The sequence below is a fragment of the Misgurnus anguillicaudatus genome, chromosome 8, assembly GCF_027580225.2.
Source record: "Misgurnus anguillicaudatus chromosome 8, ASM2758022v2, whole genome shotgun sequence".
Taxonomy (NCBI): Eukaryota; Metazoa; Chordata; class Actinopteri; order Cypriniformes; family Cobitidae; genus Misgurnus; species Misgurnus anguillicaudatus.
The window spans coordinates 34,952,760-34,967,666 of record NC_073344.2 but is presented as its reverse complement, the minus strand read 5'-3'; the positions used below and the strand labels follow the sequence as shown (position 1 = coordinate 34,967,666).

At 37.8% G+C, this 14,907-nt stretch overlaps 1 protein-coding gene across 1 annotated transcript; it reads left to right on the top strand.

Annotated features, from left to right (window-relative positions):
- The first annotated feature begins 853 nt into the window (after positions 1–853).
- misp3 (MISP family member 3) lies at positions 854–13,013 on the top strand. The gene is made up of 4 exons (XM_055214240.2): positions 854–993; positions 2,627–4,662; positions 9,056–9,123; positions 11,479–13,013. Exons 2-4 carry the CDS (start codon positions 2,643–2,645, stop codon positions 11,566–11,568), a joined length of 2,178 nt encoding a protein of 725 aa, XP_055070215.2. The 5' UTR covers positions 854–993; positions 2,627–2,642; the 3' UTR covers positions 11,569–13,013.
- The last annotated feature ends 1,894 nt before the right edge of the window (positions 13,014–14,907 follow it).

Sequence of the window (14,907 nt, the reverse complement as noted above, 5' to 3'; positions counted from 1 at the left end):
CTTAAATACACACATGAATGTGTGTGTATTTATATAAACATAATAATTACACACAGCACAAACTCATATGTTATGCAAAAAATTACTTTTATTTTGTATGAGATTAATTTAGATTAATCTATGCCCAGCCCTTATTAAAACCTTTGGTTCTCTTTAAAAGTTCAGTTAAACGTTTTTTTAAGTCGATTTCACACCCCAAATTTTCAGCTGAGATGTCCATGTTGCTGAATTCTAGCGCCCCTTATCAGCGGCTTATTTGCGACCCTTATTTGCGCTGCACTTAGTAGATTACGTTGGTCATTATGAAAATCAGCTGTTGTGTCTGGGTTATTTATTTTGCACATTTTTAGTAAATAAACAGCATATATTACCACTCCCATCGGTGCTTTTTTGGAATTGCGCTCTCATGCTTATTTGCCCCATTTATTAAATCTGGCTCCTAATGTTTTAAATAGCATAAAACAAAAAATGTGTAAAAAAATTTGTAAAGTACTCAAACCTGTTCATTTTTTTGATTTAGGACGCCGTATTCTAATTTTTCAAACTATTTTGGACATAGTATGTGTGTAACATATTATATATACACAAAATATGGGTGTCGTGGCTTAAGAATGGGAATGTTAAGAATATTATTAATAAAAATAGTAAGTTCAGTTTGCTTGCATGGTGTTTAAAGTAAACCTCTGCTTCAGTCACGAGAGCTTTGAGAAGGATATTTGGATTAATGATCTGTGCTTTACTCAACAGCTTACAGCTTCAGAATGCAAGTTGAACTGAAAAGAACAGCACAGATTTGAACCTTGACTGTCAAACAGGGGTGAGTACACAGAGAGAGAGAGAGAGAGAAAGAGAGAGAGAGAGAGAGAGAAAGAGAGAGAGAAAGAGAGAGAAAGAACTGAAAGACATTGAGTTAGCAGAGGAAATTGCAGATTCCAGTTACCTGTGTCCTCCCGCGGATCACTCTTTCTGACCCAACTTTCATCTCTTCTGTGGGTATGTCAGTTTTTCAGTTTTTATTGTAGACTTTTCTAAATTGAGCAGATTATATACAGCTATGTTACATGCAATGCAAGAAATTTCAGTTCATTTGATACGCTATCAATATGTACATTATCAAGGTAACATTAACTTTGGATGGGTTTGTTCATATTTTACCCGACCATGGGTTATTTTGAAATAAAAAATTGGTTTATTCAGGTATAACTGGTTTTAATAGCTAAACTTATTGAATATTGATCGATTTTAAGTAAAAGCTATTCATGGGCCTTAGGGCTTATTGTTTACATTAATGCAATTTATCTTATTTAAAATAACATTTATAGATATTTCACTTAAACCTCATGATCTTTTTCCTAGTGTTTAATTATATATTAAATATTTTATATGTTAAAGCATTACACTATAGTATTATATCTGAATCAGAATTTCCATGTAACAAGGCCACGGTGTTATCTGATTAAACAGTATTAATCTGCTCTTATGTATTTAGCATTAGGCTATATGACAAACCTTCAAGTCCTTGTGTTTGCAATGCAGAGTCCCAATATTTTTTTAATGTCAAATATAATACTAAAATAAGACTTAAAAGAAATTACTGCTTAACTAACAAAGTAAAAAAACTGCATCAAAGTGCTTAAAGTAAATGAACACCTGGTTAAAATTTAACTTTTTTTGCAGAGAAATTTAGTTGATTTCTCTGAAGATGAAAGAAAGTTTCACTTCTGTCTCTGTGCCATTTACCTTTCTTAGAAGTTTAATAAACTTGTTAATCATTCTGTGTCAACATTGAAGTTTCCATAAGAATCAATGAGCAGGAGTGTATATGTTGAGTTAATATCTGATCTGGAGACTTGTGCAAAGAACTAAAGTGGAATTGAATGGTGAAAATGGTCTAAAGCTGTCACTGTGGCAGTAAAAAGGTCCCAATATGTACCACTAAGGTACAGATATGTATACATTTGGTACCAATGTGTATCTCTGAGGTACTGATATGACCTCTTCAGGTGCAAATGTGTACAAGGGTACCGCCCGTCTGTGACAGCTAGGGATTGTTTTTTTCTGACAATGTATGAAGAATTGTTCCAGATGAATTGTCTCAAGGTGAGTTTAACGGTAAATGACTCTAATCTGACTCGGAGGCATGTGTGTTAAAGAATAAATGACCTTGTGAAGTCGATTAACACTATAGAGGTCGAAGAATTGTGAAGGTGACCGAATGAGACAAATAGGCAGGTATCAAACCCAAGACACAAGACTGCAACAGAGCTTACGAGAAACTTAATTTTGCACGAGTCCTGAGCTACTGGGATTGACACATAAGCTGATTAAAGTTTGCACTAAATCAGCAAAAAATGCATTCGTTGGCTGCACAAGGAAAAGGCTTCTCACCGTCATGCCACAAATGATCCTTGTTAGTATACAGTGAGAGAGAAAGTAAAAAAGACCTTGGCATTTTATCATTTGATGATTGTGTAGCTTGATGGGTAGAACATTGTGTTAGCAACGCAAAGGTCATGGATTCAATCCCAGGGACCACACATACTGATAATGTATAGATTAAATGCACCGCAAGTCACTTTGGATAAATGTGATTGTATCATATGTAACATTTTGATATTTATTTCAGACAAATCGAGTGCAAAATGGAAACAGACCATCAGAGATCCGAAATTCGGGATAAATGCAGCAGTGATGTGTGTATTAAGAAAGATTCCCAGTTTACGCAAGAAAAAGAAACCCAGGAAGACCCTGGAGAACTCAAAGAGCAAAACGTAGAACCCATCTGTGATATAGAAAAAACAGACTCACCTGCCCAACCTCAGGGTGCTTACACTTCCTTATCAGCAGATGGAGGTGTTGAGTCAAGTATGGAAAGCTTCAATGTAGACGAAAATGACCTTAATAGTGACCAGGCCCATGATTGGCCACCGGTACCAGAACCTGATGAAGAAACCCAATTGGAGAGTGATGAGTGTCAAGAGGGATCAATAGAAAACACAAAAGTAAGTGAAGATGATCTAACCCCCGTGCAAGATCACATAACACAGATGGCCAGTGAAGAAGAGGGTTGTTGTGTTGTGGTCAAGTTATGTGATGACTTGGATTCAACTGTGTTTGTCTCAGAGAAGGGTGAAGAACAAAATACAGACTGCAAACCAGATACGGACACCACCACAGGTGAGTCAAGGGTTAATGCTCACAACATCCAGCAGGAGGAACTTGAGTTAAACAGGCAGAATAGTCTGAATGAAAATGAGGTGGAGCAACAGTTGTGTGGTGAGGCTCCACCCCTAGAAACAGGTGAGCCAGCCAATCAGGGGCAAGATAGCCCTGCCTGTAGCCCTACTGAGGTAAAAGAGCCATTGACAGAAACGAACAGAGACGGCGAAAGGGAGGAAAGGAGAGAACGTGCTGAAACAGGTGGGCCAGAAGAAGAAAAGCAAGCAGGGGTAGAAGATCAAAGACAAGAACAAGATAACAAAGGACCGGGAGAAGCAGAGACTTCTTTGAAAGTGAGTAGAATGGACGGTGTGGATCATATTGATGACAACCAGAGTGATAGCGGTGTATCGGCGGATTTCTCCCCTAACAGCACGACTGATGCATCCGATGCTCCTCAGCTCTCTGAAACTCCTCCCAATGAAACTCCCATTGAGAGGGAAATCCGTCTTGCCATGCTGAGAGAACAGAATCTGCGACGTTCTCGAGGACTGGACGATGCACCGGACAAGACTAAAGAGTTTGTGGAAATTCCAGTGAGGAGACCCATTCTCTCCCAGGACGTACAATCCAATCCCGGCCAGGGAATGGACAAGGCGTTTTCTGAAAAGATGATGCAGATGGAGATCAATGCCGAGAGGGAGAAGTCTCCTGGATTTTACGACAAGGGCACAGAGGCACAGCTTCATGAGAAAAAGCAACTCTTCGAATCTCTTCAACAGCCAAAGGACTCGGCGCCGACCGCTACCGGAAGACCCGCCAATCCGGACTATGCTGCCGTGATACAGGAAATTAATTCTTCTATGGGCATCAAACAACGGCAAATGCAGTTCTCGCAGAATTCTCCTGACCCGCCAGCACCATCCAAAGCTGAAGGTCCAAACAGTGGCCCACCTTCTGCTCTAGGACCTGGTTTAACTGAGGGGACCACGGCTCAGATAATAATCATAGAGACCACCCCTGTTATCACAACTGTAGGCGAGTCCAGTGCTCTTGAAACAACGAAAGATGAGAATCCAGCAAGCGTGAGGGCTTCTGCTGAGCCTGTGAGACAAAATGTCGATGTGGTTGAAGACAAAGGTGTCCCAGACTTGAGTTTGGTGACGGAGAATCCTTTCTTCAAGCTTCGTTCCTCGTTGTCTCTGCAACCTCAGGTGGAACAAGACATTAAAGAGGCGAAGGAGAGGGAAATAGAGCTACAGAAACAGAGGAGCAGTCTTTATGGAGAAGCACCTCCTGTGGAACCTGAAGCAGAAAAGGCAACAGAAAGAGATTCAGTACAAGGAGAAGAAAAGAGTCAAGCTGAAGCAGATAGTACAGTTGAAGCGGTTGAAGCGGAAACAACATCTAGTGAAGAGATAGTGAAGAGTAGCCCACCATCCCAACAGACAAATCTACCTCAAGCAGGCGGCTATTCAGAAGTGTCATCCACCCCAACGTCAGGTGAGTCACATGTGGTTTTGGTTCACAGGGTAGATAAAAGAATTGATGGAGTCACACCTTTCATGCTTTGAGTGTAGCTGAACTAGTTGAGCATTGCATTAGCAGCGCAAATGCTCATCATGGGTCTGATTTCCAACACATGTATTCAAATACTAATAAAAATGTATAGATTAAATATACATATAGGTCATTTTGGATATTAACGTATAAGCTGAAGTGTCAATTTAGGGTAAACTCCCCTTCCACTTGAGCAATAGCAGGTAACTGCAGGATCTCTTAAACCTAAATGAAGTTATATCCAATATTGTTTTATTTAATCGAATGACTTCAGGACTTCAGTCTCCTCAATAAAGCTCAAGATGTATTTTAGTGCCAAGAGAGGTCACACTAAATACTGACTGATGCCTGAAGAAGACATTCAGTACTGAAAATTATTTTGTTTTTAATTTTGTGTACATATTTCCTGTATTTTTTGATGTGCTCATTTTCCAGCTCCCCTGGAGTTAAACATTTGTTTTTTTACAGTTTTGGAATCCATTCAGCCAATCTACGGGTCTGGCGGTACCACTTTTAGCATAGCTTAGCATAATCTATTGAATCTGATTAGACCATTAGCATTGCGCTTAAACTTTTCTGTAGTTACATCGTGTACTAAGACCGACGGAAAATTTAAAGTTGCAATTTTCTTTTTTTGGGCCTGCTGCACCCATGATACGGCAGCAAAGTCCTTGATTATTAAGCCCGAATAAGAGTATAGTTCCTAGCCATATCGGCCTAGAAAATCGCAACTTTTAATTTTTTGTCGGTCTTAGCACACAAAGTAACTACAGAAGAGTCAAGTTTTAAATAGGGAAAATATCTAAACTCTTTGGTCATTTTTGAGCGCCATGCTAATGGTTGAATCAGATTCAATGGATTTTGCTAAGCTATGCTAAAAGTGCTAGCGCCAGACTGAATCGGCTGAATGGATTCCAAATGGTGAAAGTGCGCTAAACACCACCTCCATCAAAAATAAGATAATAATATTAACGGAATGTTCTCAGGATGTATTATACATTCATCAAATACTTTCACTTCAAATCTGCTTAATCCCGGCCTCAGGTCATTCAGAAACACTGATTTGATGGCGAAATCAACACTATCTCGCGAAAATTCATACATATTTTACGAGGTTGGCTAATTCGTATAAATTCATACGACCCCATTCGTAGATTTTTGTACGATTTGCCTTGACCCATGTGATGTTGGGGTTAGGGGTTGGGTTTCGTTATTGTTTTTTCATGAGAATTGTACATTTTTGCACGATTAACTTCGTATGAATTTATATGAATTAGCCAACTCGTAAAATATGTACAAATTCTCGTGAGATCTGGCAGGCAGAATCCATAAAGAAACTGATTTAAAGAGAGATGAGCTTGCATCTGAGCTCTTTACATTTTGTTATGTCAAATTAATATAATAATTGTAAGTAAACTAATAGGTTGATGTCTTTAACAAAATGTAAACACTGTGGTGCTATAAAAGATTATTTCGTTTTTTTAAGCGTCCTGATCAGTCTAACAAAGAAATATCGCTAACCGTGGTTTTACTACAGTAAAGAATCCATGATTACTATAGTTAAACCATGGTTACCACAAAATGCCTATGGTTTTGCTACACAAATCATTTTTAAACCATGGTTACTGTAGTAAAGCAATGGTTTTGCCAATGGTAATCAATAAGCCAAAAGACATGGTTAATTTACACAATAAGAAAAACAAATATCAAAATATCTTCTTTTGTGGGTTGAGAATAATATGATGGTGAGAAACTGCTGACAGGATCTTTTCTTTTTTGGAGGAACTTTCACTGTTCGTTTTTTTGCTTACGCTATGTTTGAGTAAAGTTGTGGCTTCTTGGATTGATCTTTTTCTGTATGAGTCACTAAGTCTATTTAAACAGTTCACTGCTGATTTTCATGTAGGGAAATAGTCCTGAGATCCATGCTCACAGCCAGTTAAGGGCATTCAGATGTAGTACTCAACTGAGGAAGTGAATCTTAAATCATTTCTACTTTATAAGAAGTGGCATACTTATTTGAAAGGAAGAGTCACCTAAAAGTTTCATAGTCCTTCAGAACAACAAGAATCCGCCCTAAGGATGTACTATAAAGGTTAAAAATTTATTTTTCGTAACTCTTGTTCCTGCTTTAATACGTATAGTTACATTTTTGCGCATGCGCAAAGGTTCACGTACAGTTCGTGTGACTCAATTTTCATCATTAGAATACAGTGGGGGCTCATAAATGCTCATCCGAGGGGTGCAAATTCAAAATATGTGTTTGTTGCATCATATGAACCATGTGCATCAGTTTTGTCAAAATAAGTGCCTGCTGCACACGCATCATAACCATTTATGATAAAAGAGACGCTCACGTTCACAAAATACACGCAAGACACTCCCTTAACAGTAAACTCTGATTACACATGAGATTATGAAGAGTATCTGGCAAACGCGAGTGTCTTTTATATCATAAACCCTTTAGACGCGTCTGCAGCAGGCACTTATTTTGAAAAGACCTTTGATGCACAATTGCACATATAAAAAAGAAGTCATCGGCCACCACTGTTAGAATAGTAGTCCTACAGGTACGTACGTACGTACTTTGTACGCGCAGGTCACACATTGCATTAGGCCATTTAAGTTTTAAAACACATACATTTAAGTACTGTGAACTTGAGTCATGTGCAATTATGCACTTATATTTAAGTAGTGTGAACTTAAATATAAGTGCATAACTGCATATGACTCAATTTGTTTAAGTTCACATTACTCAAATGTATGTGTTTTAAAACTAATGCAACGGTCTGCTTAAATGATTTGAGTTGAGTTAACTTTTAGGTTTTACAGTGCTGGATTATGAGATTTTAGCCTAAACTTCAGTTTAAAGTCACAATGAAATTGAAACAAACATTTTTTGTGGGGGGATATTGTGGTATTTTTTATTACTAACAGTATGGGCAAAAGTCTTAGGCCACCACCACCAGACTTGTTGTTTTAGAAGTTTTAATGTTCATTCTTATTTATTTTTTAATCCAGTTTACTAAGATACTAAATGCGGAAACGCGGAAATTTGTGTCATGGGAGGGTCTTCTGCTGAGACTCCGCTTGCTTACTGTAATCACGTCACTACTACAGCAAGGTTCTGATTAGTTAACGCTGCGCGGAAATCCGTCGAAGTTCAGGTTTTTCAACTCGCACGTTTTCTGCGGCAACACTCAATTTGCGCAGAACGCGCCATCTGCACCGCGCCATTCGCACTGCGCATACCACGCCACAGGATGCCTAATCGCATCTTTGCACTGACTTAACATGTAAATCACTCGTGCTTGCCGCCTCTACCGTGTCTAGTGTTACTGTGGGTTCACACCAGGCACGAGTTTAAAGATTTGCGCGAGTAGATTACATACAAAGTCAATGCAAAGACACGATCAGACGTGTCCTCGCCTGGGGCAATGCGAATGACGTGATATGGGCAGCACGTTTGCCGCGAAAACACGTGCTATTCGTCCCAAACGCGTCTTTCCCCCATGTTGAAAATATTCAACTGGAGCGAAAAATTTACATGACACAAAGTTAAATCCCACGAGTAATCTAGAGCGAGTAACGCAATGCCCCGCGTTTGGTATGTACGTAGCATTAACACTACATGGCTTTTGCCCAGTACTGTATATGTGAGCTTCATTATTTAAAAAAAATGAATGTGCACTCATAATTTCATTTAAAAATGCTAATCTCCTCCCCTCCCAGAAACAATCTCTTTTTGCTTCCGGTCATAACGAACGCTCGAGGACAGGGCCCGGGAAAAGATGGCAGCGATTAGCAATTAGCAACATGACTTAAAGGCGGAGTCCATGATGTTTGAAAGCCAATGTTGATATTTGAAATCACCTAAACAAACACGCCCCTACCCCAATAGAATCTGGACCTTCTGTTGATAGACCCGCCCCACACATACGCAAACTGGCATTTGATTTGATTTGATTGGCTATAAGTGTGTTTTGGTAGTCGGCCCGTCTCCTTCTCCAAACCGTTTTTCAAACATCGTGGACTCCGCCTTTAACTTCCAACAATCCAATCATTTCTTGATAGACGATTTCAAGTCCAGCCCTGCCTTAATTCATCGTTTCACTCGAATATACGTCACCACAAAAAAAACTAAGACAATCACTACGTTTATTCATTGTTATTTAAACATTGCAATTGGTTATAGCTAATTAATATTAGTTATGTTACAGCCTCAAATCTGTCACCGTGGACAAATCACATACTTGTGTGTTTTCAAAAAGTTGTATCCATTTAATGTGCAGATAAATTAACTTAAAAAAATACTTACCACCCATTTCTTTTCCAGAGCGACAACCCACAGGAAAACTGGACCTGATGTGGCCTCCACCCCAAACTGAGGAAGAACAGTCAGAGGTAAAAGATTTTGTACAGTAGTCTTATTGTTTAATTTGTGCTAATACCCTACGGGGTGGTTTCCCGGACAGGGATTACACTAGTCCCAGACTTAAACACTTTTAAGAGCTCTCCAAACTGAAAACAACTTGCACTTACATATCTTAAAATACATCAGGGCCCTTTGTTTTACCTCAAAATGCACACAGATAATGTTTTTAGTAAGGCATGTTTGTTAAAACTAGTTATATTTCCTAATTAAACTAAGGCCCAGTCCTGGATTAAGCTAATCCTGGTCCGGGAAACCACCCCTACAAGTCTTAAGTGTAAAGTCTGGTTTAGGTGATCTTATTTTTGCTTACAATGAGTTAAACACATCTGTCCACAGAGACTTTTAGTAAATCAGATGTTTTAGTAAATAAATTTGGATGGCACATGACAAACACACATTAAAGCAATTCACCGTTCAAACAGGAAATCAGAGAGTATTAAAGTACCAGTAACCATCCCTGTGCAAATAACCACAGACACTTAAAAGCACCAGAGCTGAATTTACAGCATCTGCATTCATCAGCAAATTAAATGTGAAGATTGGATTCTCATTATCACCTAACAGAGACACAACAGCAGCACAATGAAACTAAAGAGACTGTCTTTATATTAAGACAGCTTTTTCATTTCACCTAATCTAAACTCTTGTTTGCATAAAGAAAGGAGCCGTCCTCAATTAAAATGAGACAGTAAAGAGAAGACAGTCTGGCTATAAACCCCAAGCAGCAGTGGGTTACCAGTGCATTTTATAACAGCTAAGGGGCGTTGTTAGGCACGATGCGAAGCGGATGCACTGGTAACCCAACGCTTCGAGGGGTTTATTGCGTTTATAAAACGGTTACTTCATATGCATAACTTTAGCGGGATTTTATAAAATAAAACAGAAATAAGTTGTAATTATATTAGTACAAATATTACTCTTCCGCCAAACAAAGTAGTTCCTCAGAATCAAGTGTGACTGAAACAGAGCGCAGTTTTCAACCAACAGAGATGCAGCAAAGACACAATGAAAATATGATTTAAGACTGTGGTGTTTATTTTATAAATCACCATTCATCTAATTTATACATTAACATTTATATTGTGCAACTGTTGAAGTGATGATCAAATATGCTTGGAAGCGTGCTTAACTCTTTCCCCGTCAGCGTTTTTTTTTTTTAAGTTGCCACCCAGTTTTAGTTTAATGCCTTGCAGAAAAATGATCTTTTTTAAATAAACATAAAATATCAAATGAAAGAACAGACCATCCGCTTTCAAACAAAAACAAACAAAAAAGTTTCATCCTACCTTCATTTGTTCTCTTATCACCTCTCAATTTTTTTAGTTAAAAGCGGAGATAATTCAATTTTTGTGAAGAACTTTTGTAAGAGATCAGATTCAGAGCCTGATGAAAACCCGCTGTTTTTGGTGTTGAGTGAATGTGTCAGTGTTTAAGTTGGGTAAGATCGCCACCCGGTGGATAATAGCAGACGTATGAACTTGAGTTATAAACTCCTAAGACAACGTTTTCTCTTTATCGACGAGATGACTCAACAATATTTATTGACATTTATCTGGATATCGCCATTAATTGTGCAATTGTAGAACGCGATTCAACCAATCAGAATGAAGAACCAGAACTGCCCCTTTTATAAAAGTAAATAATTGGGATAAATCGTTAGTCTCAAAACGGACTCACTGAACAAATACAATAAAAACATCCCGATACCTTTAGCGAGTTTTACAATCACCTCTTAGTTTTGGGGATATAATTATTAAACTCATCATTAGCACAGCACAGACTATAATTTCTTCTAAAACCTTTTGTTAAAGGGATAATTCACCCAAAATTGAACGTTCGGTAATAATTTCTTCACCCTCTTGTATGAATTACTTTGTTCTGCTGAACACAAAGTAAGAAATTTTAAAGAATGTTTGCAACATAAGCAGATCTGGGGCACCATTGACTTCCATAAAATAATGCAATGGAAGTCAATGGTGCCCCAGATATGTTTGGAAAATTTGAAACTGTTTGTCTTGGCTAAATGGACCCTATAGAAGATACAGAGGGGATGATCTGAAACGGATTATGAAGAGGATGAGATATGTCTGATTTAATGTTATGTGCTGCTGCTGCTGCCTATTATACAAATCTGGCAACCCAATCAATTCCACGTCCACTACTTCGCTGCAATCATTCACAGCCTTAGCCAACGAGGCCAACAAATCAATAAAAAGTTTCTATTTTATCTTATTGAAGTTTAGGAGAAATAATTGAGATATTACACCGATCTCATTCGTGGTTTTTTTGGGGGGTAATGATCTCATTTGTTCTTATGCACACAGAAAACATCAAGGCCCCCACGACAGAGAACCCCGTTACTTGATCGCTGGGAGTCAGGGATGGTGAACGGACAAGTGGAGGACATCAACTGAGACCAAAACACAAACTACGGCTTCACGACATGTAACACCACAGAGGAGTTTAGCAGCACAATAATGAACAGTGAAGAGTGTCATTTGTTTTCTAAAGGAAAGGCAGACGTGGATACAAAATATGGATTTTAAGGAACAGGATTTTCCGAAACTGAGGTTTTGGAAACGTCTGGGAACATGAATAAAAAGCTGAATTGCTTTAATAATTAATCATTGTAAAATAATCTACAATCATATAAAATCATTTATTATCAATAAACTGCTCATTTCATATTAGATAGGAGTTAAAGGTAATCAATACAGTCTATACATTTCAACATTCATTAAAAAAGCTAATTCAAACTGGGAAATGGATTAATTTATAAATTATTTTAAAATGTGTTATTTTGTTATTTGTGATTGTTTCTAAATATATTTGTAAAACTCACTATGACTGAATGTTACTAAGAAGAAACCAATGCTTTTATATATTAGTGTCATAACCTGCTCATTCATGCCAGCCTGATGTCACGAGAATTTGTGCGTATTGTACAAGTTGGCGAATTTGTATGAATTCATACGTAGTGGATCGTCACGTAAACTGTGCAAAAATGTACGAAAGTGGTCGTACGATTTCATAGCCACCTTAAATGAGCATTGTTTATACCCACTGTGTTAAGAGACCGAAACTAAATCTGCGTTTATAATAGATCACAAACATCACCAGGCTGTAATGTTTATTTATGGCATATGAATGGTTTCAGTTCGAGTATATTAACAAATAAAGTGGGTAACATTCCCATCTTTCATCCAGTTTCCATGTAAAAATTCCTTTGCTTGTTTAATGACATCACAGACCTTCCACAGTCTCGTGTCCGTGCCATGAGATACCGTGCCGGCTACCGTGACTCAACACGCCGATGGTCATTCAAATGAGTCTCCATGGTACTGTTTGAAAGGTACAAAAAATACATCCGAGCCCGAGCGAGATTAGTCACGAGTGAGAATGCATGCTTTAGTGTGCCTCTAGTCACCTGTGAATAATTCATTCACTCCTTCATTTACTTTTAGAGAGCGCTTCATTGTAATGCTCATTTGCAAAGGTGCCCACTTACTGGTACCATTTGCCTAAAAGTTGCTTAATAAACAAATGAACTCCTACACTGTTAAAAATAAAAGTTTATAAAAGGTCCTTTGTTAGCCTGTGTGGTTCCAAGCAATACCTTTAACATCCACCGTACACAAAAACTGCACGGGATTAAGCACACATGTGTATTTGTTTTACAGTAGTCTGGTTACTGGACGTTATTTAATATCAACCTTGTCTAACAGCATCTGTGTAAATACTGTACTGGTTTATGCCGCAATATAGATGACAGGGCATACAGGCTTGACAATCAGTTTCATTTTACAATAAAAGGGACAGGGTTTAGATTAATCCTGGATTGGGCCTTAGTTATATTAGGATATTTAAGTAGTTTACCACAAACCTACCTTACAAAATACATTACTGGTTTGCATCTTGAGACAAAACAATATATATGTTAAAATATGTCTGTAAGGTGTTTTTAAATGAAGGCAGCTCAAACATGCATTTTAGTCTGAGACTACGTAAGTCACAGACTGAAAGGGAAAGTGTCCTACAAAGTCTTAGCATCATATTTGATGAGTGGTTTACTTTTAATTGTAGGGATTAAAGAGACGTATAGAGGAAATGAAAGAGGCTATTGTGCTGAGTTTCTTGAGTTATAACCATCTGTTGGTTTTGAGTTTCACGTAATTAAATCTATCAAATGACTTGCAAAGATTTGATCAGGACTCAAAACCACTTAATATATTTGGACTTCAGAGCCCCCTGCTGACACTCAAGAGAAATTCAACATCTACAAACAAATGACCATCAGTACTGCAGATATGTGGGTCATTATAGTGCATGATCTTTTGTTGTATAAAGTCTATATTATATTTGTTATTATTTTAAAGGTGCCAAAGAATGCATTGAAATAATCTGTTAAATTGTTTTCTGATATCTACATAGAATGTATGTGGCTTTATAAAGTGCAAAAATTGAAGTTTTTACATGTTCATTACAACCCTAGGATTTGCCCTAGGATTAGAATAAATAAGTCTAATATTACCTTATTTGAAAGGGTCATGAATAATAATGTTGAGCTCTGCTCTGGTTGGCTGTTTCACAGAGCAGCTCCTTCAGTAGCTCTGTGTGTGTGTGTAAAAAGACCTTGGGCTCTATCATACACCCGGCGCAATGCAAGATGCAAGTGTTTTTTGCTAGCTTCAACTCGGCACAATTATCACTTTTATGTTTAGCACCACGTTGTTTAAATAGCAAATGCATTTGCGCCCAATTTTGCGCCCATGTGCGTTCTGGTCTGAAAATGAGGTGTGTTAAGGCGCATTGTTGGCGCGTTGCTATTTTGACACAACTAAAATAGACTACGCCATTGACCTACTAAAACCTGCTCTAAAGTCTATGGCGCAATATTCTTTTTATTATTTAATAAGCGCTTTAGTAATACGCGCCTATAAACGGGACGGCAACGTGCGTTTGTTTATCACGCACATGAATGCGCAGCAGCACAAAAACGCTTTTAAATATGAAAGATTAAAGGATTGAAATGTAAAAGATTATTATTGAGTCTCTTGGACATAAATGAGGACCGATTACGAGACGTTAGAAGGTGTAAAGAGCTGCTTCACCTGTAGCCTGGTAAGTAAATAAATGCTTTGCTTTAAACAAATGCATCTATTTTTAAATGTTTTTTAAATGCTACCCCACGGATTTATTGTATATAATGACTCTGTACCTGTGGATATGGTGAGATGAGAATATTTTTTAAGTAATGGTTTTTAAAAAATCCATGGCGCTGTCCGAGTGCTGGAACGGCTCTCCACACATTTGTAAATTCTCTTGTTTGTATTTTTAGAGTACAAACCTTTTCTTGCATATTTGCTAATTATTTTATGAAATTACAATGATTATGTAGGATATCAATACATTTACGGCAATTAAAAGCCTGCTATTTTTACTTCCATGACTGAAGAAAACGGCTATTAAAGGTTTTAATCCAAAAAATTATAATTTCAATACAAATAAAAACAACATATTTTTTTAACATTAATCTTATACTGGTGGTCTTCTTCCTTCACTTAGTTTTTCAGTCTCCAAATTCCGCTTTCTAAATAGGGATTAGACAAAGGGGATGAGAGCTAAAACTGTCATTGGTTTATTGCACGTTATGCCCAAAACACACCCATTACTCATTACGAAAATAGGAACAACCCATTTAGGTCGTGCGCTTGGTGCATAAACAATTTTCCCGTAGTTAAATTAGCAAAAGA

Coding starts and splice junctions, on each gene's coding strand:
- misp3 (XM_055214240.2), top strand. CDS start 2,643: ATGGAAACAGACCATCAGAGATCCGAAATTCGGGATAAATGCAGCAGT. Junction 4,663..9,055: donor GTCATCCACCCCAACGTCAG/GTGAGTCACATG, acceptor TTTCTTTTCCAG/AGCGACAACCCACAGGAAAA. Junction 9,124..11,478: donor CTGAGGAAGAACAGTCAGAG/GTAAAAGATTTT, acceptor TTATGCACACAG/AAAACATCAAGGCCCCCACG.